At 55.7% G+C, this 20,149-nt stretch overlaps 2 protein-coding genes across 2 annotated transcripts in view; one reads left to right on the top strand and one right to left on the bottom strand.

The window, feature by feature from the left end:
* TLN1 (talin 1) overlaps window positions 1-5,744 on the bottom strand; it is a 29,229-nt gene extending 23,485 nt beyond the window's left edge. The window contains 16 exon segments of the mRNA XM_032674959.1: window positions 20-126; window positions 128-165; window positions 499-517; window positions 519-601; window positions 884-944; window positions 1,436-1,563; window positions 1,939-2,078; window positions 2,371-2,406; window positions 2,409-2,480; window positions 2,483-2,521; window positions 2,757-2,789; window positions 2,792-2,885; window positions 3,118-3,215; window positions 5,378-5,428; window positions 5,431-5,478; window positions 5,481-5,744. Of these exon segments, the coding sequence (XP_032530850.1) occupies window positions 20-126; window positions 128-165; window positions 499-517; window positions 519-601; window positions 884-944; window positions 1,436-1,563; window positions 1,939-2,078; window positions 2,371-2,406; window positions 2,409-2,480; window positions 2,483-2,521; window positions 2,757-2,789; window positions 2,792-2,885; window positions 3,118-3,215; window positions 5,378-5,428; window positions 5,431-5,478; window positions 5,481-5,505 (1,072 nt within the window). The 5' untranslated portion in view covers window positions 5,506-5,744.
* Window positions 5,745-13,190: 7,446 nt separating this feature from the next.
* CREB3 (cAMP responsive element binding protein 3) lies at window positions 13,191-19,492 on the top strand. Its single transcript, XM_032674925.1, is given in 13 exon segments — window positions 13,191-13,385; window positions 14,053-14,190; window positions 14,273-14,525; window positions 14,740-14,852; window positions 15,055-15,147; window positions 15,697-15,742; window positions 15,745-15,802; window positions 17,126-17,194; window positions 17,349-17,433; window positions 17,565-17,646; window positions 18,069-18,101; window positions 18,104-18,205; window positions 18,208-19,492. Coding segments are annotated over 12 exon segments (1,272 nt in total). The 5' UTR covers window positions 13,191-13,385; the 3' UTR covers window positions 18,408-19,492.
* Window positions 19,493-20,149: the final 657 nt, after the last annotated feature.

Below are 20,149 nucleotides of genomic sequence, written 5' to 3'. Positions count from 1 at the left end.
ACCAAGTGCTGGACCTACCAGGGTGAAGTCTTGGGTGAGGCTGCCCAACGCTTGATGTTGGTCAGGCTCCACTCCTGAATCACTTCCTTGGTTTTCTCATCCACGCGCATCACACACTCCTTGGTGTCCCAGCAGCCGTGGTACCAGCTTGTTTCTTTTCTTCTCCTGTGGGCCACAACACAAGGGCTGTGGGCTACCCCAGGATGGATCCATCCAGGCAGAGACCTTGAGGTTATGGCTACCAAACACCCCCAAGGCCATGCTTTCCAGTGGTGACAACCACCACATGGAGCTTGAAAAGGAGAAAAAGCGTGAACCCAGGAGTAGGAAGGCATTGCACAGGGAAAGGCATGAAGGAGAGGTGGGCAGTGGAGACGTAAGGAAAACTGGAGCAACATGAGTTGAGGGGTAGTAGCTGGAGGCACAACAGGGAGGGATGCTGAAGAGGAGGAATTTTGGTTGGTGAGTGAGAGTGGGACCGGGGGGCTGCTGCTCTACCTTGACCAAGAAGAAGGAGACCCGTAGGTCTGAGGGAACGGGCAAGTTTCACATAGCGAACTTTGGCCTCAATCTCGCTCATGTTCCCGCAGTTCTTGTGGGCCTGTGACAGCAAAGACAGAACATTGCACCAGGATTCATAGTCCTGTTAGTGCCACCATTCCACAGCCTTTTCAGGCTCTCCCTACCCCACCAGCATCCCCTGCTACAGCATCCCTCTGATCTCTGGTATATCTCAAGAGTTGCCTTGTCTGCCCACCTACAACTCCTGCTCCTGTTTCCCTCCCACCAGACTGCTATGTGCTGCCTTCCGCGACAGTAGCAGCCTCAGCCTTTAGTGAGGAGGAACAAAAAGCCCAGCTTTCAACCTCCCTGCTGCACATACCATGAAGATCTTGCGCTCCCCTTTCTGCTTGATGTACTCCTTAGGCAGGAAATCCTTGAGCCTGCCAAGAGACAGGCAAGCCAGTTGTTAGAAGCAGAGCCCAAAGCCAGCACCTGTCTTTGACTATGAGGAGGCCCAACCCAAAGCCTCAGACAAACCCCTGCCAGGGCACGAGCTGGGAGTTTTTGGGAGTAGAAGGATGTGGGAGAGATTGTTGCAGCTACAAAAGCTGTCCTTGGAGCTGCCCTAGCTGAGAGTGGGGGGAGGTGCTTAGGATGCAGTCCTAAGCGGGCTATATGGCGGGCTGGGGACCCCATTGGAGCTGGCTGCATGTCCCTGTAGGGGTGCCAGAGGGAGCAGCATGGCAGGATAGGGGCTGGCACACCTGTGGCTGGTGTGGATCCACACTTGGGCACTGTGCTGTAAGGAGGAGAGGGGCTGCACCACAGGCAACCAAACCCCTGGAGCCCCACAGGGCGGTGTGGTGCTGGGTGCTGCCAAGCTGCTCCAGACCCTTCAAGACAAAGCCCAGGGGCTCCTCAGGACACTCACTCCAGAAAGCCTGGCTTGTGCTTCTGCTCGTTGTGTGGCCCAAACTGGATCTGGCACTGGTGGCCAGCAAATTCACAGGCTTTGTCAAAGGAGACAGGGTGGGAACCGTTCAGGATGTCGTCACGAGCCTGTGTGGGAATAGAAGACACTGCTGTGAGCTGGGCAGTCACGCAGCCCTGCCATTGCTCCCCTCTACCCCAAGCACAACATGTTTTCCAGAGTTAAAGAAATTGCCCTGAAAAACAGGAGGATCTGGGACCAGGTTGTCCCTACAGGGAACAGCATCAAGACTGGGAGAGAAACAGCAGCAGGACTTCAGGATGATTCCTACCTGACAGCTCACATGGGATTCCCTGGGGAGCTCTGGAGTACACATAGGGCAGGGCTAGGATTGCCAGCGTTGGCTCCTACCCACGAGAAAGGGTATCCTGAAGTACCCCCCATGGTGGCTCCTCCAGGGGCTGGCACTTGGCAGTGGAGCCAGGTGCCCTGAGAAGCTGTACCTGCACGTAGAGCAGGTTGAGCTGCACAGGATCTCGCGAGTCCACGTTCTGGTCAGAGAAGAACTTGCGCCGCAGCAGCAGCGTTTCGTTGTCGTCAATGCCTTGCTCGCGCAGGGTCCGGCCGTGGTCCAGCCAATTCACTGCAGGCAATGCCAAGGCGTGAGCACAGGGACAGGCACTGAGGCAGGGCTGGTCCCAGCCCTGGGGTTGCTCATGAGGAGCGAGGAATGGATGCCCGCCTCGTGCATCCTGGCTCTCACCCCTCTCTCCTGGGCCCCCAGGCAGGAGACACCAGGAGGTGTGTGCACACATTTCCTCATTATAGTCCTCTCCCTCCCCCGACTGGCTCTTCCCCTTGCAGGGGGTTCCCTGCTCCCCTCCTCAATGCCCTCAGCACAGCCTGACCCATCCCCAGCACATCCAGGCACCTACACTCGTCATCTGTGTGCAACTTCTGCTTGAGCTTTCCATCTTCTTCTCATCTCGCAGCAGGGTCTTGTCCTTCTTGAGGGTGCCAGTAACCTCCTCCTTCTTCTCTTCATAATCTCCCTAACAAGTGAGTACTCATCATAGTTTGTGATGCCTGCAGGAGAGCAGAGAACCAAACTCAGCATGATTTTGCTGCCAAATACAAAGCATGGAGCAACGCAGAGGTGCTGAACAGTGTGCCTCCCCAGTGTGCCCTCCCCAAGCACCCCTTGGACACCATGCTGCCGGGTCATCTGCTGCAGAGCTGCTGCCACTCCCCAGTAGCCTGTCAGATGCTGCCATCTCTCCCCACCTCCCTTCTTCCCCCTGTTGCTGCCCTCTCCTCTCACCAATTCGGGCACAGATTGTCATGAGCATGTCGTGACAGTTTTGGAGTCATCCACCATCACCGTTTTCACTGTCCCGTCCAGCATGCGGATCTTCAGGGGCCGCTGCTTCTTCTTGTATTCCATGGTATCCTGCAGGTACAGCAGAGCACAGCTCCTAGTGGTGGAACCAGTGCACGGAACCCACACCACCGTCATGCCAACAGCTCCCAAATGCCCAGTGTAATTGTGGGGGGACATAGTGTGCTGCAGAACATGATACAAGGCAGCAGGGCAGGCACCCACACCATCTCCACACTGTGGGCACATCCAACTGTGCAGCCAAGGCAGGTACCAGCTGGAAGGATGTGGGATGGACACGTACCCCATTGCGAAGCATGTAGTAGTCCAGGGCCTTCCCAGCCTCCAGCCAGATTCCTTTCTTTGGGTCTTCATCCGAGAGGAACAGCCCAAAATCATTGGCTGAAAAACAGGTAAAGTCTCTGCCAGGGGAGTCCTGAGAAGGACAGGGCCACCAAGATGCCAGTCTGTGCCCAGGGATGTGCATCAGTGCAGCCCGGTGCGTGAAGCACAGCAGCACTGTGAAAGCTGGAGCCTAAACCCAACGAGTGGGCAACAAAGCTGGCAAGCAAGCTCCGAGGTGCATGTTTTACCACAGTTATCTATGGAAAAAATCATCTGAAGCATGCCTACACAATGCCCAACTTGGAACTGACAGACACCACAGAAGGGAGAGCTTGCAGTTGTGGTTGACAGCTCTCCAAAATCTTCAGTGCAATGTGTAGTAGTGGTGAAAGCAAGGTAATAAAGTCTTGGATCACCAGGAAGGGTGCTGAGAACTGGTAAATACAATCTAGGCAATTGACACCTTGAGTACTTCGTGGTGGTGAGGTCTGTATCTCCCCAGGACACAGAAGAGTTTGAAAGGATGCAGACAGAGGCAATTTAAATGACAGAACTTTGGTGTGTGGGACGAGAATTGCTGGGACTCCTCTGTGGAGGAGGAGGCTGAAGGAGGATGAGGTGTCAGAGGTGGTGAATAATTGCTGTTCACCAAATCTTGCTCCCCTGGAGCTGGTTAAAGTGTTGCTGCTGGAGCCTGGGCAGTGGCACCTCAGCTCAAACCGCATTTTTATGCTGCTAGAGGCCAGGGCCACGCCTGGTTGTGCCCTGGAAAGGTCCTTCTCCACCTCTGCAACAACTCTGTGCCGCAGGCTGTCTTGGTTGGCTATGTTTATAACTCGTCATTTGTTGGCAGCTGTCTTTGGGAGGGACAAATTCCTGAGCTGCCCTGCGCCTGCTGGCTAACACTGGCGTTAAGGATCCTACTAAACAGGGAGCTGAAAAACCACGGAGGCTTGCCATTTTATTTTTAAAGTAAAAAAAAACCAACAAAAACCCAAACTGTTTTCAAAGCAAATTCCAAGAGGATAACTCTAAAGCACTGAAAACTGAGCAGCTTGTCCCAGATCCATAGGCTGGGCGGGGAGAGGCACTTCCTGAGACAGAGCAACAGCAGAGCTGGAAACTTACACTGAAGCTCCTCCAGCCCAAAGGTGACAAAAAACCAGGGCAGCTCAAAAAGGGAGCCAGAGTGCCAGTGTTTAAGGAGAACAAAGAGAAACAAAAGCTGCAAGGAAGATAGGAGAAGAAAAGCTGTAAGAAACTGAAAAGGAACTTGGGAATAAGAAGTTCCCTTTAAGGCTTTTGCGTGGCTGGTTTTTATAAACAGGCTGGCTCACACCCAGGAGCAGGAAATGCAATGCTCCTTCCAACACCAGTATAGCCCTGCATCCACAGACATCCAGTCCCTCTCTGTAACTGAAAGCCATGGTTTGCTGGACTGCTGATCAGGGCATGGGCGCGAGAAGGCATTTCCTTTCATCCTCAAGGAATTTGCAGCTCCCAGATGTCACAGCACTTCCCCTCCTCTTCCCACGACTCCTGACCTCCTCTCTGCTGTCTCTCCCCCGTGGCACAGCTGCTTTCAGGGGTTGCAGGGACCCAGGAGAGCCTCTGAGACGGCGTCCCAGAGCTCCAACCCCCCCACCATGATGGGGACAGGTCACATCCGTGTGGGCATGAGTCACATCATGAGGCATAGGCTTAATTGGGAGCCCGGCAGCAGCAGGAAAGTGCTAGAGCTGAGAAGGCTTAGAAAGGTACTGGAGCACCAGCACCAGGTCTCGCAGAGAGCTGCTAGTGGTGGACAGACCCCATGGAGACTATACATCCCCCAAGAAAGAAAAATTAACTTAAATGCTTATTAATGTTTGTAATGACCCTTGCAACTGTTTAAACCCACCTAGTCCTGGCTAGTGGTGATGAATGCAAGTAGGACAGAGGAGCAGAGACAAAAAGGGCAACAGGCTCAAATTGCTTCACGAATATTTCACTTCTAAATGTGGTTGGTTTCCTATCTTCCAAAGCCCCAGATTTCTTCTGGGGTGTCAAGGAGGGAGCCTAAGAAGCTCAGACCTCACCTCAACCAGCAGGAGGACTTGGACTTTGCTCCCCCCACCCCACCACTTCTCTGGGAAAGAGCCAGAGAGGCACAGACAGAAGAGAAAAGGGAGACCAATGAAATGCCAAAGGCACAGCAGCCAGTCCCACCACGGACTTACGCTGTCCCATCTGGGCCTCGGGCACCCGCTCACGGATCATGCGGCAGGCGTGTACACCATGGTGGAGGGCTCGAACTGCATCGTCTTCACCACATTGCCAAGCTGATCTTCAGCGAGAGGGCAACCATGGTGGCGGCTGGGCTGTCCCCACTCCTGCGTCACCTGCCAGGACACAGACGGGTGAGCTGTGGCTGCTGACCCCTCTGGTGTACAGGGTCCTTCCTCCTCCTCCTCCTCCAGCAGCACCCCTGCTCCCTGAAAACTGGGACCCAGATTCTACTGGCAAGCAAGGGCTGCACCCTGTGCTGGTGAGCCTGTGAGAGGATCCCACTTTCCAGATGCTGGGATGTCCAGCCAGCACTGGGCCCCTTGCCTCCTCATGCCAAGGTCTCAAAGCCAATTTTATTCACTTGCTGGAGTGACAGCAGCTGGTACCCCGGAGATGCTGCCAGAGAGGAGAAGCGAGCATGCGAGAGAACACAAGATAAGAACTGTGGGAGAGCACGATGGAAGGATTATAATTAAACCTGTGATGACACAGAAGCCACAAGAGGAAAACCAAGCTTTGACCCAGAGCTGGCAGGTCCCTGCCCCAGCTATCAGGGCCCTCCATGCCACCAGCAGAGCATGCTGAGCTGGCACCCTGAGCACAGACGGACGGAAAAGCCTGAAGCTGCTCGGGAGGCAAGATAAGGGCACCAGGCACAGACCTCACATGTTAAATCAATTACCTGTGGAAAGCACCACTCACACCCAGGGAGTGCTCAGAGATCAGGTCTGGGGCAGCAGCTACTGGCACAAACCCAGGGCTGGGGAGCCTGTGCACAGGATAATGCATAGGACAAGGGACCATTCATGGCAAGGGCATGCCAGAGCCACACCACGCCATCTAAAACAGCAACCAAGCTCAGTCCAGCCTGAAGCATCAGCTTCATAGAACAGAACAGAATGAAAGAATTATCAAGGTTGGAAAAAACCCTTAAGATCATCAAGTCCAACCGTCCACCACCGCTGGCACTGTAATCCCTAAACCACATCAGTCAGCGCCAGATCCAGATGCCTCTTAAACACCCCCCAGGAATGGTGACTCCACCATCTCCCTGGGTAACCTATTTCAATGCCTCACCACCCTAACAGTGACAAAATTTTTTCTAGTATCTAATCTGAATCTCCCCTGTCTCAATTTAAGGCCATTTCCTCTGGTCCTCTCACTGTGGCACTGCAGAAGAGACCAGCCCACACACACCTCACTACAATCTCCTTTCAGGGAGTTGTAGAGTTGAGGCTTGAAGGATTGCACAGAGCAGCCTCAGAGTGAGTGTCCCTCAACAGGGCTCCAAAACACCAGATTTAATGACACCAAATCAGAACTGCAACATTCTTATAGCAGGGTAAAATCTGAAAGAAATAACCAAAGTAAAACAAGGTTGTAAATAAGCCCCCTGTTTGCCTGATACAGTTTGTAAGAGCCCTTTCTTTGGGTTTACCCACTGTGCAGCAGCTTTCAGTGCTTTCCCAGGTTGCCACATGCCTCAGGCTCCTTGCACCAGGTCCTCTGCCCCCGCCCCAGTGCTCCCTGCCCTTCTCAGCATTCCCAATCCCCATCTGGCCCCAACCCGATGCTCTCCAGCAGTGACATGCCTTTTCCTCTCTCTCAGAGACTGCTCACTGGGAGGAGTCCCCCTGTTCTGCCGACCCAAGCTGCCTTGTCCTTAAACCCCAGTGGTGGGAGGATACAGTGTGGGATGTACCACATCTGCGTGTTCTCTTTTAGATTGATTTGCTCCTACCAGGCTTCCTATTAAGGCTGTCAGGGAAAGCTTATCGTGCATCCTCAGCTTGGCCTGAGAAGGTTCTTGGGCAAAATGTGCTGGCAGCCTTCCTTGCACTGCAGCAGCCCACAGTGAGTCTGTGCATCCCTGCCCAGTGCTGCCAACTCGTCCCTCAGAATGGGGCACATCAGCGGAGGCTGTTCCCAAACACCAACCTGAGCTGACTAGGGCAGGATCTGCATCCAGTTTTGGCCAGGATGAGTCAGAGGGAAGGGGCTCTGCTCCTGCAGAGCCATGGAGCCATGCTGGTGGTGCGGGGTGGGAGGCAGGGACCGAGGAGCGTGCCGCCTCCGCCAGCACATGGAGCCGCTCCAGCTCTGCATTCCTGAGCCGTTCTGCAATGTTTCTGCGGAGGCCCGTGGCCCCCACTGTCTCCGCTGCTGAGGAATGAAATGCATTTCGGGTCCGGAGCGAGGGAGCCCATCGGCACAGGGAACGAGGTGGTAAGGCACCCGCCCATGCCATTGACATCTCTCCAGAAGCACCAGCAAAACTGTGAGCTGAACAAACGAGGAACACCCTGTCATGGAAAGGGTTTTCCAAGTATTTTATATGCAGGGCGGGCTGCTGCGGTCACCAGGCCAACTTCTCTATATCTAAAAATATTCTCAAGTTGAGCATAAAGCTGCTTTCCATCTCTCTGCAGGAAAAGGAGAACATGCCACTGCCACGACAAGGTCAGACCATAGAGGAAGGGGAGGGGAGGATGCCGGACAGTAGAGAGGAACTGAGAGGAGCCAGGCTGCCATTTCTGCATCCTCTTCTTGCCTTCCCAAAGTCACCCAAAATCCAGCACTGCACCACTGGTACCCCTTAGCACACCCTTCACAAGGGCCATTGTGCTTTCCAAGACCTCACAGGAAGATGGGGAAGGTGACTGCTCAAGCCTTACCACTCCCAAACTCTTACAAAAACGACAGAGCTAGGCAGGGAAGATGCTGACAACATCAAGGAAGACCTCAGAGAAAGGGTAGATGGTTCACTTTAATTCCCATATTCTGTGGAAAAAGTTCAGGCTCCAGCAGCTGAACTTTGCTGACAGCAGCGTCTAAAGCCGAAATGCTCCCTGCTGCATTAAGGACACCTCCTGAAACCCTGGAGTGATTTGTCAGCAAATGTGGCAATTAATCACATGAGGTTTGCAAATCCTCTGCCTGCTCCGAGGGCACCAATTCAGGGCTCAACCCCTGCAGACCTCTCCCTGCTGGGAACTGTGTGGGGAAGGAAAAGCTGGACTAGACATAACGGATAAGACAGCGTGGGAGCCTGGCAGCACAAACCAGAAAAATAAAGGAAAAGGACAGCGAAATTCAAGCTGTCCCCTTGGAAAGTAAAAAACCAAAAAAACCCAAACAAACCAAGTCTTGATGACACACACCAGATTTCTGTGCTGTCTCACCTCCAGAGCAAGCACATCCGTTTGCAATCATTTGTCACTATGCAAAGGGCACTGGAGCAGCTGGATTAACACACTTCTGCATTTTACACCAAGCTGAGTGCAACCCTTTGAACCACAGGCACGTTCCTCAGCTGATCCCAAAACAGTGAGGGGGTGGGAAGGAGGCCTTGGTGGGGTCCCACCACTTCCCTGAGGAGTTGTTGCGGCTTCCTCCCTCTAACCCCACAATAGGTGAGCAAAACCAAAGCAGTGGTGGAGGTGCAAGGACAGGGTCAGCACAGGCAGGGTCAGTGCAGGCAGCACTGTGCCGGCCTGAGGAGCCACTGCGTCTCTGCTGGGACCACTGACAGTGAGTTTTCCGTCACGTGACGTAACTGCTATATTTGTGTCGGCCGAGTTCAGTGCTGCAGTAACGGCTACAGAGGAGGGTTTGTGTCTTAAAATGACCAAAAAAAAAAAATCAACCCAAATTCAGCTGCAGCCTGCTGGAACGCTCATGGGGAGTTTCTAGAACAAGCTGAAAAATCTTCAAATGCAACAATTTGCACATTTTTAATATGCCCTTTCTAAGGGATATTCCGGATGAGGTTTGAGGGTTGTTTTTTTTTTCTTTACAGCAATACCCAATTTCACCTGGGAAAGACCCCACTCCTGACCACCTGTGGACTGCAGAAAGCTTTATTAGCTGCAAACCACCACAGTGCCGGGGTTTTCCACAGACATGGGGCCCCATCACTGTGGCCACTGGCACAGCCAGGCAGGTAGCAAGCCACCAAAATGCAATGCCTGTCAGTAGTGGCTTGGCTGGTATGTTGGCATCCACACAATCAACTGGGGCAAACTAAGCTGGTAAGAAGCTGGACCAGGCTCTAGCTGGGTTCCCCGGTATGGGACCAGTACACACAGCCACAGAAGGCACTGGGGGCAGACACGGGAAAGGGAAGGCTGAGCCAGCAGCCCCAGCTGGCGATGGTGCCACATGCTCTGCCCAGTTCCTCTTTCCCAGCTGCACGTACATGTCAGATGGGAAAGCAGTTTCTTCTCTTCTGCTGAGGCCAAGCTTGCTCCTGGGGAGCACGAGCGCTGGCAAGGCCAGACACGGCACCCCTGTGACCAGTCAGCTGTCACCCATGGCTGGGACAGGACCATCCTCTCACCCTCACAGGGAAGCAGCCCTGCTCTGCGTGGGAAATGGGCAGCCGACGGGCAGCTGGGCTGGGGGATCACAGCCACCACCTCCTGCCTGCTCACTTGCAATGAGCTGAACCAGCTCTGGCCTTTAACTGCCCGTGTTTCACATGCACCCTCAGGCCTGTCTGCTCCTGTTGGACATCCCCTGCCCTCCAAAGGGATGGAGCAAAAATTGTGGCACCTCTAGACTGCCCACTGCCAAGGCAGGCATGGGGACAAGGGGGACTCCAGCCACAGCCTCTGCTGAGTTCTTAGTGAGCTGGGCCTCTGGCACAGGACCCCAAAAGCAGGCGCTGGGGTGCACTGGGTGCTCTCATGAACTGTGGAAACCACTAGGTACCCTGATCCAGGCACATATGCTTCCCAGGGCAAGCGACTTGCTCAGCACTGCACTGCTGGACAGGCAGAAAGGGGAAAGCAAGAGGAGAACGGGGCTGAGTTTTTGGGGTCTTTTCCACCAGTAGCCAGCAAAGCTCGGTTCCGGAAACAAGGGTGCCCCACAGGTCCCCATTCTCCCTTACTCAGCTTTCTCACTCCCCTCCCCTGAATCTGCTGGGACGTGTCACTTCGGGAAGCACCAAATTCCTTCTGCTGCTGTTCAGCAACTTGCATGCTTGGCTGGTGCTCCTCACGCACCATGAACGGCTCATTTAGCACTTGGGGCGTTTCACCCACACGTTCTGTGGGGGGAGATGTGGGGTTCGAACCCTTTACTGGCAACTCACAGGTTCTGATAAGATAAAAATCCGAAAATATGTCCCCTCCCCTTCTGAGCAGCGAGGCTCCGGGAGAGAGAAGAAGGGAGTAAACAATTATTGCTACCAAATATGGGTCTAACAGCCAGCGATGAAGGCACGGCAGAAGCATGTAGACATCCTGCCGGCAGATTCAAAGGGACGAGGAGCTTGCAGGGGCGCGGGTAGGATCCGGTAGGGAACAGGCAAAGGATGGGGCAGGGTTTCCCTTGCCTGGTTAGCTGCTCCAACCGGGACACGGTGGGGACGCAGGCCTTCCCCCGACAGGGCCAGTCCCACACTGCACGAGTCCCACTCCAGCGCCCCATCCCGAGGGTCCATGCCCAGATGTCCGTTCCGGTGGGAGCTGCTGTAGTGACCTCCCCGGCTTCGGTGCGGCCACGGGGAGCGTGTCCCCTCGCGTCCCCACCCAAAACCACGTAGCGGGATGCAGACACTCTTCCCACCCGCTCTCCCACGCGCCCCGGCAGGGTGGGCAGGGCGGCGCGGCAAAGCCGTGCCCGGCCCGGCCCAGAGCTCGCACCCCGGTCCTTGGACCGGTGTCCGCGGCCGGGCTGGTCCCGCTCAGGACCCCCGAGGCGGGGATGCTGGCCCGGGCCTGGCCACGCGAACTCCGGGCCTTGCCCCAGCGAGGCAGGGCAAGGACAAGGCCGTACCGCGGCCAGGAATACGGCGGCCGCGCCTGCCCGTGCCGCCCACGGCCTCCGGCGGCCGTCGGTGCGCGGGAGCCGCCTGCCCCGGGGCGATGGGGGCACGCCCCAAAGCCCGAGTGAATCCCGGAAGCCCCCGAGTTTCCGCAGCGCCGGGGACAAGCCCCGGCTGAAGCAGCGAGGCCCCAGTAACCGGAAGCCGTTCCCTCCCTGCTCCCCCCCCGCCCTGCCGTTCACCGGGCGGGGTGCGGGGGAGTCCCCGGGACATCCGTTTCCGGCAGCCCCCCGACAGCCAGGGCGCTGTCGGCCCGCGGGACCCCGCTTGGCCGGCCTGCCCCTCCCCGGTGAGCAGATGCCGCATGTCCCCCTCCCCGGTACCTGTGAGCGGGCAGGAGCAGCGCGACGGCCCCGCCGAGGCTGAGGGAACGGAGCGGGGCGGCCCCACCCGCTTCCCGCCGCGCCGCCCCCCTGCCGCGCATGCGCGAGGCACGGCGCGCCCCCCGGGGCTCGCCGGCGCGGCGCGAGCAGAGCCCCGGGGCCACGCTCCGCCCGCGCTCCGCGGGCATCCCGCTCCCGCGGCTGGCGCCGCTCGGTACCCCGCGGCCCGCACCGACACCCCGGGGCTGGGCACGGCTCCGCGACCCCCAGGCTGTGCTCCACCCCGAGCACGCACCCGCTGCTGACACCGCACCCTTCGGGACACCGCCGGGCGCGGGCGCCACCCGGGCTCACACCCCCCCCCCCGCTCCCCTCCAGGACCCTCCGCCACCACCCTCCCCGCCACACGCGCCACACCCCGCCCCGCCCGCCCCGCGCTCCCGCCCCGCGCGCCGCCCACGCGCCCCCCCCTTGCCCCCACCCCGCCCGACCAATGGCGCGCGCGACGTTAGCGCGGCCGGACGGCGCCGCCGCGCGCGCGCGGCCCGCCGGGAGGAGAGTGACGTCATCGCCGGTGAGTTGGAAGTGACGGCGCTGCGGTGAGGGCCGGGAGGGACTGGGGTCGGCACTCGGGGGAAGTGGGGGGGAGCCGGGAACCTAGAGCCCTGCGGGCAAGGGGCCGGGGCGCAGCGGTCTGGGGGTCACGAGTCCGGGGGGGGGGTTCAGGAGGTCCGGAATCTGGAGGTCAGGAGCCCGTGGTCCCGGGTCATGGGCTGTGGTGTGCGGGGATCTGGGGTCACGGCGTTCGGGAGTCTGGGATCTAGTGCGGTGGTCAGGGGTTCCATGGTCCGGGGCTCAGGGGTTTTGGGCTCCCTGGCTCAGGAGTTTGGGGTCCGAGGCTCAAGCGTTCGGGGGTGAGGGGAGCTGGGGGATAGCGGTTCGGGGACTCGGAGTCTGGGGTCTCGCCCCACGGCCGGGGCTGTGAGAAGTTGTCTTCCTTAGGGTGGGTCTCCAGGCGAGGGGAATGGCCCCTGCGCTCCAATCACCGTCCCGTCTGATGCAACCTGCTTCTTGTCCCATTGTTCTTGTCCTGCCCATGCTGCCTGCCTGGCACACGCTTCCTGCGGAGAAAGCCCTCCACGTCTTTGGAAGCCCTGGGCCCTGGCATTGCCATTCCTGGCTCTACCTAGCTCCCCTTCCTTTTGTTGCTCTCCGCTTTCTGCGTGCAGCCCTGCTCAGAGGCAGCTGTCACAGCAGCCCTGTGGCTGGGGACTGCCCTGGCTTTCTGGTTTTGGATGGGGTTCCAGGTGATTTTGGTGGTATTATATTTTTTCTGGTTTTGTTTTTTAGACTGTGACGCCTGACACCTAGATGTGAAAGCCTTAGCGGTGCTAATGGAGACATGCGGTGGATGCCCACGCTTCAACGGCATGAGCAGAGCTTTGGCTCAGGCGAGCCGGCCGGGCTGATCCCGGCCCAACTGATCCTGGCCCAGCCATGCCCTCTGTGACAGCCATGCCAGGCTGCATCTTCTCAGGGACCGAGGCACCTGGGCCGTGTCTGATCCAGAGATAACAGCAGCAGCCTGAGCTGGGACCAGACAGCTGAAGTTGCTGCAACCGCACACGTGCACAGACACCAAGGCAGGGTTTGACTGCAAGTCCATCGTTCTGTCTTGTCAGCTCCTGTGGCTCCCTGAGCCCCCTGAGCTCTGCTGCTGATCTCCCTGTGAGCAGGGACACCTCTCCAGATCACTCCTCAGGGCTGAGAGACCCTTTATCAGCGTCTGATCTCTTCAGCAAGGTAAGGAGCATTATACTTTCAGCCTAAAAGTATATTGTGTGACGTTTATATATATCCAACTATTCGTTAATTATTACAAGTGTGTTAAATAGTGGAGTGTTTGACAGCTGCCTGAATTACTAAATCGTCATTCAAGTCTTTGTACATCACTCATTAATTATTTTTCAGTGATTGCTTAATCACCATCTGATTACTGTTTAATTTTTCTCAATCATTGATTACTTAGAATTTGATTATCATCTAATTATTAGCAAGATCCCTTTAGTTAACCCCTCAGCATAATTCCCTGTGACAGGAGGCTGTCCCTGTTGGCTACACGGTGTGGGATTTGGCACTTTTCGGCCTCTGTGGAATAGCAGGATCTTGCATGCTTTTCATGCCAGAAAGTCTGGGGCTGTTTAGCTTTTCCTCTCCTTCCTGCAGGTTTTGTGTTCTGGGTGGAACATGGCTCCTATGGCTGGGTCCCAGCAGCCCAGTGGGGAAACTGGCATGTAGGGACCACCAGTTGAGAGCCTGTTGAGGAAGTATTTGTGGATGGGTCATCACTGCAGGGCCCTGACAGCTGTTGACATTGCATGAGGAGACTGTCTGTAGGGACTGAGGGGCACCTCGAAGCAGTGCTGGTGTCTCTCCTTGTGTCTGTGCTCACATTGGGCGTCCTGCTCAGATGTCATGTCCAGAGGGACTGGATGCCCTGGCAGACGTGGATCTGCTTGACTTTCTCCTGAACGATGATGCTTCCTGCCCTGAAATCCCAGAGGAGCAGAATGGTCTGCTGGAAGACTGGGTCCTGCCAATGCCTGAGGTGAGTTCTCTGGGAGAAATCACTGCTGAGTTGAGGTTCAGGAGGTTTGTATCCTTGCTGAGTAAAAGCTGTTCCTCTGCAGCTCCTGGACAAGGAGATGGATGACTTCATCAGCTCACTGCTGAGCCCCTTAGAAGATGAACCAGGCATGCTCGATTATTTGCCTGCCAGCAGTGACAGCAGCATTTCTGAGGATCAGCATCTGTCTCCTTTCCCTGGCAGCAGTTTTGCCAGCAGAGACATTGTGCAGGTTGATCATAACTATTCTCTCCATTGGCCTGTGCTGGAAAGCGTGAGGTCTGACGTGGCAGAAGGAGATGTTACTATTGAGCTGGGTGAGTGATGTGTGTAGTCTCTTTCTGTCCTGGATACAGGCTGAAAAGTAGTCCCACGTGGAGATTTTTTTGGGTGGGTACCCGGCAGTGATGGAGAGAGCCAAGTTCAGAGGCTTTCTGTTGCCACAAAATTGTGGTTTTGTGCTACCCAAAGCTGGTTAATTAGGTGCTGCTTCACTAAGGCCCAGTACCTGATTCTCCTTTCCTTCCCCAGGAACATGGGTGGGTTTGGACGGCACAAGCAAGGCACTGGAACAGAGCTCCGGTTCCCCCATTGCTGTTGATGTGGATTCTGAACCCCAGCTTGTGCCTGGAGCCATCGTGCAGGTACTGACTGCCATGCCTGTGGTCCCCAGCCTTTACTTTTGCTCACATCCCTTGTCTTCTGGCTTGGCTCCTGTGAGGCATATCTCTGAGAGAAAGCATGATGCTGCTTTGGGAGAGCTGATCCCAGTTCTGTGCGTTTGCTGCATGCCCTCCCTGCCCTTTACTTTGCATTCTCAGCATGTGTATTTTTGCTGTTTTCTAGTCTGATTTCCCAGAGCTGGTCCTGACAGAGGAGGAAAAGCAGCTTCTGGAGAAAGAAGGCGTTACATTACCAACGTGTCTGCCGTTGACCAAAGTGAGTCCTCGCTAGAGTCAGACTTGGATCACTTGAGTATGTCAGCTAGTGCAGGGGGTTTGAGAACACAGGACAGTGCCTTGATGAGAATATTGGTGTCCGGGTGCTGTGTTCAGGGTAGTGTCCATCAGGGCTGGGTGTCCTTTTCCTCCTTTCAAGTCCGGGGGTGTCCCTGTGCACAGCAACTTCTGCTTTGCTAGTCAGGTGGATAAAAGACCAATGAGACCTGGCTGCTGCTGTGAGTCTCCACACTCATGACTGCTTGCAGGAGGCAGATACACCACAAATACCTCCAACCCTGTGTTTTTTCTGACTAGTGGCTTGTGAGCTACATGTTTTTCATTTCCCTTTGGTCTGCTTCCCTTTTGCTACACCTTGGAAGCTGCTGGCCGCATCAGCAGGCCAGAGTTTGCCTTGCAGTTCATTCGGTGGTGTGGGAGGGACAGAAGACACAAGTATTCGGGTTGGACCCTGAGATGTGGGGGGTGGTTGGGTGGGTGGGATTGCCTGCACCCTGGAGTTGCTGTTAACAAGAAATGACTCTTGCAGGCTGAAGAGCGAATTCTGAGAAAAGTGCGTCGTAAGATCCGGAACAAGCATCAGCTCAGGACAGTCGTCGCAGGAGGAAGATCTATGTGGATGGCCTGGAAAACAAGTATGGGCACACAGCAGTGTCATTTAACACCTGAGGGGATATATAGGCTCTTTAGGGATCCTTGGCAGAACAATGATGGCACTAAATCATGGTTTCAGTTACATTCTTTTTGAAATCTGATTTCTTGCTATGCTATGTTTGGCACAGCACAGAGTTTGTGGTTTAGGATGGCACGGGTTTTGTACGAGCAGAATCAATGTGGTCAGTCTATAAGCATTGTAATACAGGGTTTATTGTACAACTTAACTTACAGTTTCTAGTCACCTACATTCTAATGCAAGTTTTCTAATCACCCACACCCTCTGCAGATCGGGTCAAATCTAAATACATGGTTTTCTGTATCAGTATAGTGATCATAACATAGACTCAAAAATGATATCAAAGAATATGTCACTCTCTTAGTCTTGGGAGGAAACAGGCTATGGTGGAGGTGTCCCTGCCCAGAGGGATCCTGAGTCTTGCTGTCCAGCAGCAGCTCCAGTCCCAGTTCCCCCCCAGAAGTTGCAATTGCTTGATTTTGTGGACAGTGCACTCTGTGCTGTTGTGCTTCTCTGCTCTGTGACAGGACTGGCTGGGTGCCCAGGATCTTCAAGGCTGATGAGGGAAGGGAGTAACAGGCCTAGTGCCCGAGAACCTTGAGGTTGGCAGAAAAAGAAGAATGTTTGGTTTGGTACTTGGTGCACAGGACCTTCAGGGCCTGATAACAATGGGATGGGAACAAATACATGACCTGCTTGGTCAGGGAAAGTTGCTCCCCTTGTACATGGCCTTAGTTGTGCTGACCACATTGCCAGGGCCAGGAGCAGGAGAAGCCCGTCACAAGCCACTTGCTGTTCTGCTGCTGGGCTCTTGCCACCCTGGGCAGAAGTGAGGCTGACCCTGTGGGGCAACAGCTCTCTGCAGAGGGTTCAGAACCTCAGGACATAGCCCGCCTGGCTCTCTTATGTTTGGATATGGCCCAGAGCTTGCTTTGTTCAAGCCAGGTGGCTGACCTGACAGATCCAGTGTGTTTTCCAGGTCAGGCTAGTTTGCAGCACAGCCTGATGTCACAGATCTGCACGGCTGATGTGTTGCTAGGAGGCAGCATCCTTAGAGTTAGTCTGGTACTTTTCTTCAGGAATGACCAGGGCTTCACTTGGTATGCGGTGTCTCTCTCTGGGCTTTGCTGCAGGTGGTATGAGGTAGAGACCAGGACCAATGTTGTCTGTCCCAGCCACCTGAAGGTGGTGGCTGATTACCTGAGGAGAGATTCTGGTGAAGTCCTGCTGTTAACTAACAAAACCTCTCTGTTTTACACCCATGCTGTTCGTCCCTTCCTGAAAGGGTGGCAGCCTGTACAGCTGAAAACCATGAACTGGAGAAGAAGGTGCAGCAGCTGCAGAAGCAGAACATGTGAGTTTCTTGTCGGATGTGGCAGGAGATGTTGGTGGGGAAGGCTGTTCATCTACTCAGGACTGTGACCTGTCCCTGGCTGCAAAGGGTGGGGGGAGTCCTGCAGCTCTTGGCTCAGCTGCTGTGCTAACCTGCACTGCCTGCTCTCCTGCAGGTCACTGCTCAGGCAGTTGCGGAAGCTGCAGGCCTTGGTGAGACGATCCACCCCGAAAACCATCAAAAGAAAAACCTGCACAATGGTAAGTGGTTCAGCCCCAGTGTTGTAGGAGGGGGGATTCTGATGTCCTTACAAGTTTGGGAGAGAGGTGTTTGTTGCAGTCAGTGATGATGCCTATCCATCTGAGATCTGTGCTGATCTTTCTGTTTCCAGATCGTGTTTCTGTCCTTCTGCCTCATTCTCTCCCCCAGCATCCGCTCACCTGGGAGCGTAGAGCCACAGCTGGAGCCCAAAGGTGAGTGCCCAGATGGGGGCTGAGGTGTGGATTCAGGTGAAGCGCTGCCCTCCAGGTCACAGCACCTTCCTCAGAGACAGCCTGAACTCTGAGGCACCTCCAACTCAGCAGCCCTTTGCCTGGGGCAGCCACTAGGTTTGGCTTTCACGTCTCACCCTATCTCAGCCCTGTTGCAGAGGGCTGCCTGGAAGCAGGGCGCTGGGCCAGGGGTGGTGCAAGGACTGGGGAGATCTGGTCCCTCTTGGAGCAGAAGTTGTGCTTGTGCCTGACAGCTGTGCAGCATCCTCTCCCCGCCTCCCCTGGGAGGAGGAAGCCCTAGTTGAACAGTTTTTCCTCGCTCCTGGGCTTTGTGGTGGCTCTGTGCTTGGAGCTGGAGGATTGGAGGCTGGAAATGACAGAGCTGGCTCTACCTGTCCTTACAGTGCTGTCACGGCAGATCCGCGAGTTCCCGAACCAGGAGCACCTGATGTGCAGCAGGATACTGAGCTGGAGGGCTTCAGCCTAGAGCCTGGGGACTCCTCACTGTCGGGCAATCTCAATCAGTCATGGGAAGAGGGGCAGAGACACTTGACCCCGATCTCATACCTTTCAACAGCAACTCATCTTCTGATCCCCCGGCAGCAGCAGGCTCCGAGCTGGGCCCGCCCCAGAGCGACCCTTTGCCAGCAGCGGTGCTGGTGCCGTGGAAAGCCAAGGGTCAGGAGTGGGTGGAACACCCTGACAGAGTTCTCATCCAGCAGCACCATGCCAACGAGATGTGACCAGTGCTGCCTCCTTGGGGTGATGCTGGGCACCCCACGGGGCAGGGACAGAGCTGCATTAACATAATCTATCCAAGCAGTTTCTTCTGAATACTCTCCAGATTGGCAGCACCTCAGAGGGTTTACCAGGGAAGAATCGTTCTGACACCATAGCAGGACTCCATCTGAGACAGGACAGGAAATTCTGGAAATTTCACTATGGCTGCTGATGTGACTTGCAGCCTGGAGTGTATCTGGTGGCTTGTGGGGATGGGCTGTGGTGTGGAGGGTGAAGGCGATCGGGCCTGAGGCGCCTGTGCTTGGTCTGACTGGATGCACTTCATGGTGGAGGCCACTGCCCTGCTTCTTCCCTGCCCAGGTGGAAATGAACAGGCGCCTCTTTACTCTGTGTGGTGGCTGCATGCATCTGTCCCACCTCCCTTCCCCTTAATCCTGCAGTGTTGCCTGATTTCTAGGTAGTGAGACCTGACCTTCAGTGCCCTCACAGGGAGTGGTCCTGCCTGCCACTGCGACAGACCCCATGTGTCGCCTGTTCCTGCTAGCTTTTGAGCCATGGCCACAGCTCCCAGCCTGGCTAGAGAAGGTAAAGTGGAGTCCTTCCTGAGCCATGTGTGCTGTTTGCCAACTGTAAGGGCTGAGCCTTTCATCTCCTGCAGGCTTCTGGGCCTCAGGGAGCTGGCATACCTTGAGCCAGACTGCTGAGGCAGCATGGACAGAGAGCAGCAGAGATGCTTGCTCTTGAAGGCTTTCCTGACCACAGCATGGTTTCAAAGCCATGTCCTCGTGTGCCCAAGCCTTGATGTGCTGGCTGGTGATGCAGTGAACTGGTTCTGGTTGCTCCCCAGGGCTGAGCAGAAACACTTTGAGCTGGTGAACGGTATCTTTCCTGAAGTGCAGCTTAGTGGTACCTGTAGATCAATCTCCTCATCTGACTTCAGGACATTTCATAGAGTCATGTAGAATGGTTTGGGCTGGAAGAGACCTGTAAAGGTCATTTAGTCGTGTTCCCCCTGCAATAAGCAGGGACATCTACTGGATCAGAATAATAATAGCTTCCTTATTAATAAAGTCTAAATAAATACTAATGGTGTGTGACTGTGTCCTCTGTGCTTGTTTTGGTAAGGTGCTGGACTGCTGGGTGAAGGCTGAGAACTGCACCTTGGGCTGGGGGCCTTGTGGGAGGAACCCAAGGGAGGCCGGGGTGATCACTATCACAGTCTGTGTGGGGGAATGTGTGCTGCCTTCCCTTCCCGTGCCTGTGCGGAGGGGCTTGTTGAGGGTTTGCAGGGCTGTTGCTCTGCTCTCACCCCTCTTCAAGGGTACAAAAATGCTCTTGGAGAAAAGTGTGTGTGGTGAGCACCTCGTGCCCACCGTGCACACCCGAGCCCGCAGCACCGCGGAAGCAGCAGCTTCCCTGATAAGGAAGCGCGGGGAGCGGGTGCTGGTGTCATCCCCCGCCGCTGCTTTCGTAATGGGGAGCTACACAATTGCAGGAAGTGGAGCAGGGGCCAGGGTGCTGCAACAGCCCTGTCCCCTCGGCTACTCGGGGCCACCAGGAGGGCTCTGCCTGCTGCGGGGTTGCTAAATCCGGGCTGGGTCCTGGGTCTGGCTAGTGCCTCCCGCTGGGTCCACGGGAGGCACTAGCAGACCCTGAGGTCAGGCTGTGGAGCCCAGTGTGGGGCTTGGGGCATGGGAGCCCCCAAGGCTGTGGGTGAAGGAAGGTCCATGCTTGCAGCCCCCTC

This window comes from Chiroxiphia lanceolata, chromosome Z (assembly GCF_009829145.1).
Source record: "Chiroxiphia lanceolata isolate bChiLan1 chromosome Z, bChiLan1.pri, whole genome shotgun sequence".
In the NCBI taxonomy this organism is placed as follows: domain Eukaryota; kingdom Metazoa; phylum Chordata; class Aves; order Passeriformes; family Pipridae; genus Chiroxiphia; species Chiroxiphia lanceolata.
This window is presented reverse-complemented; position numbering and strand designations above follow the sequence as displayed.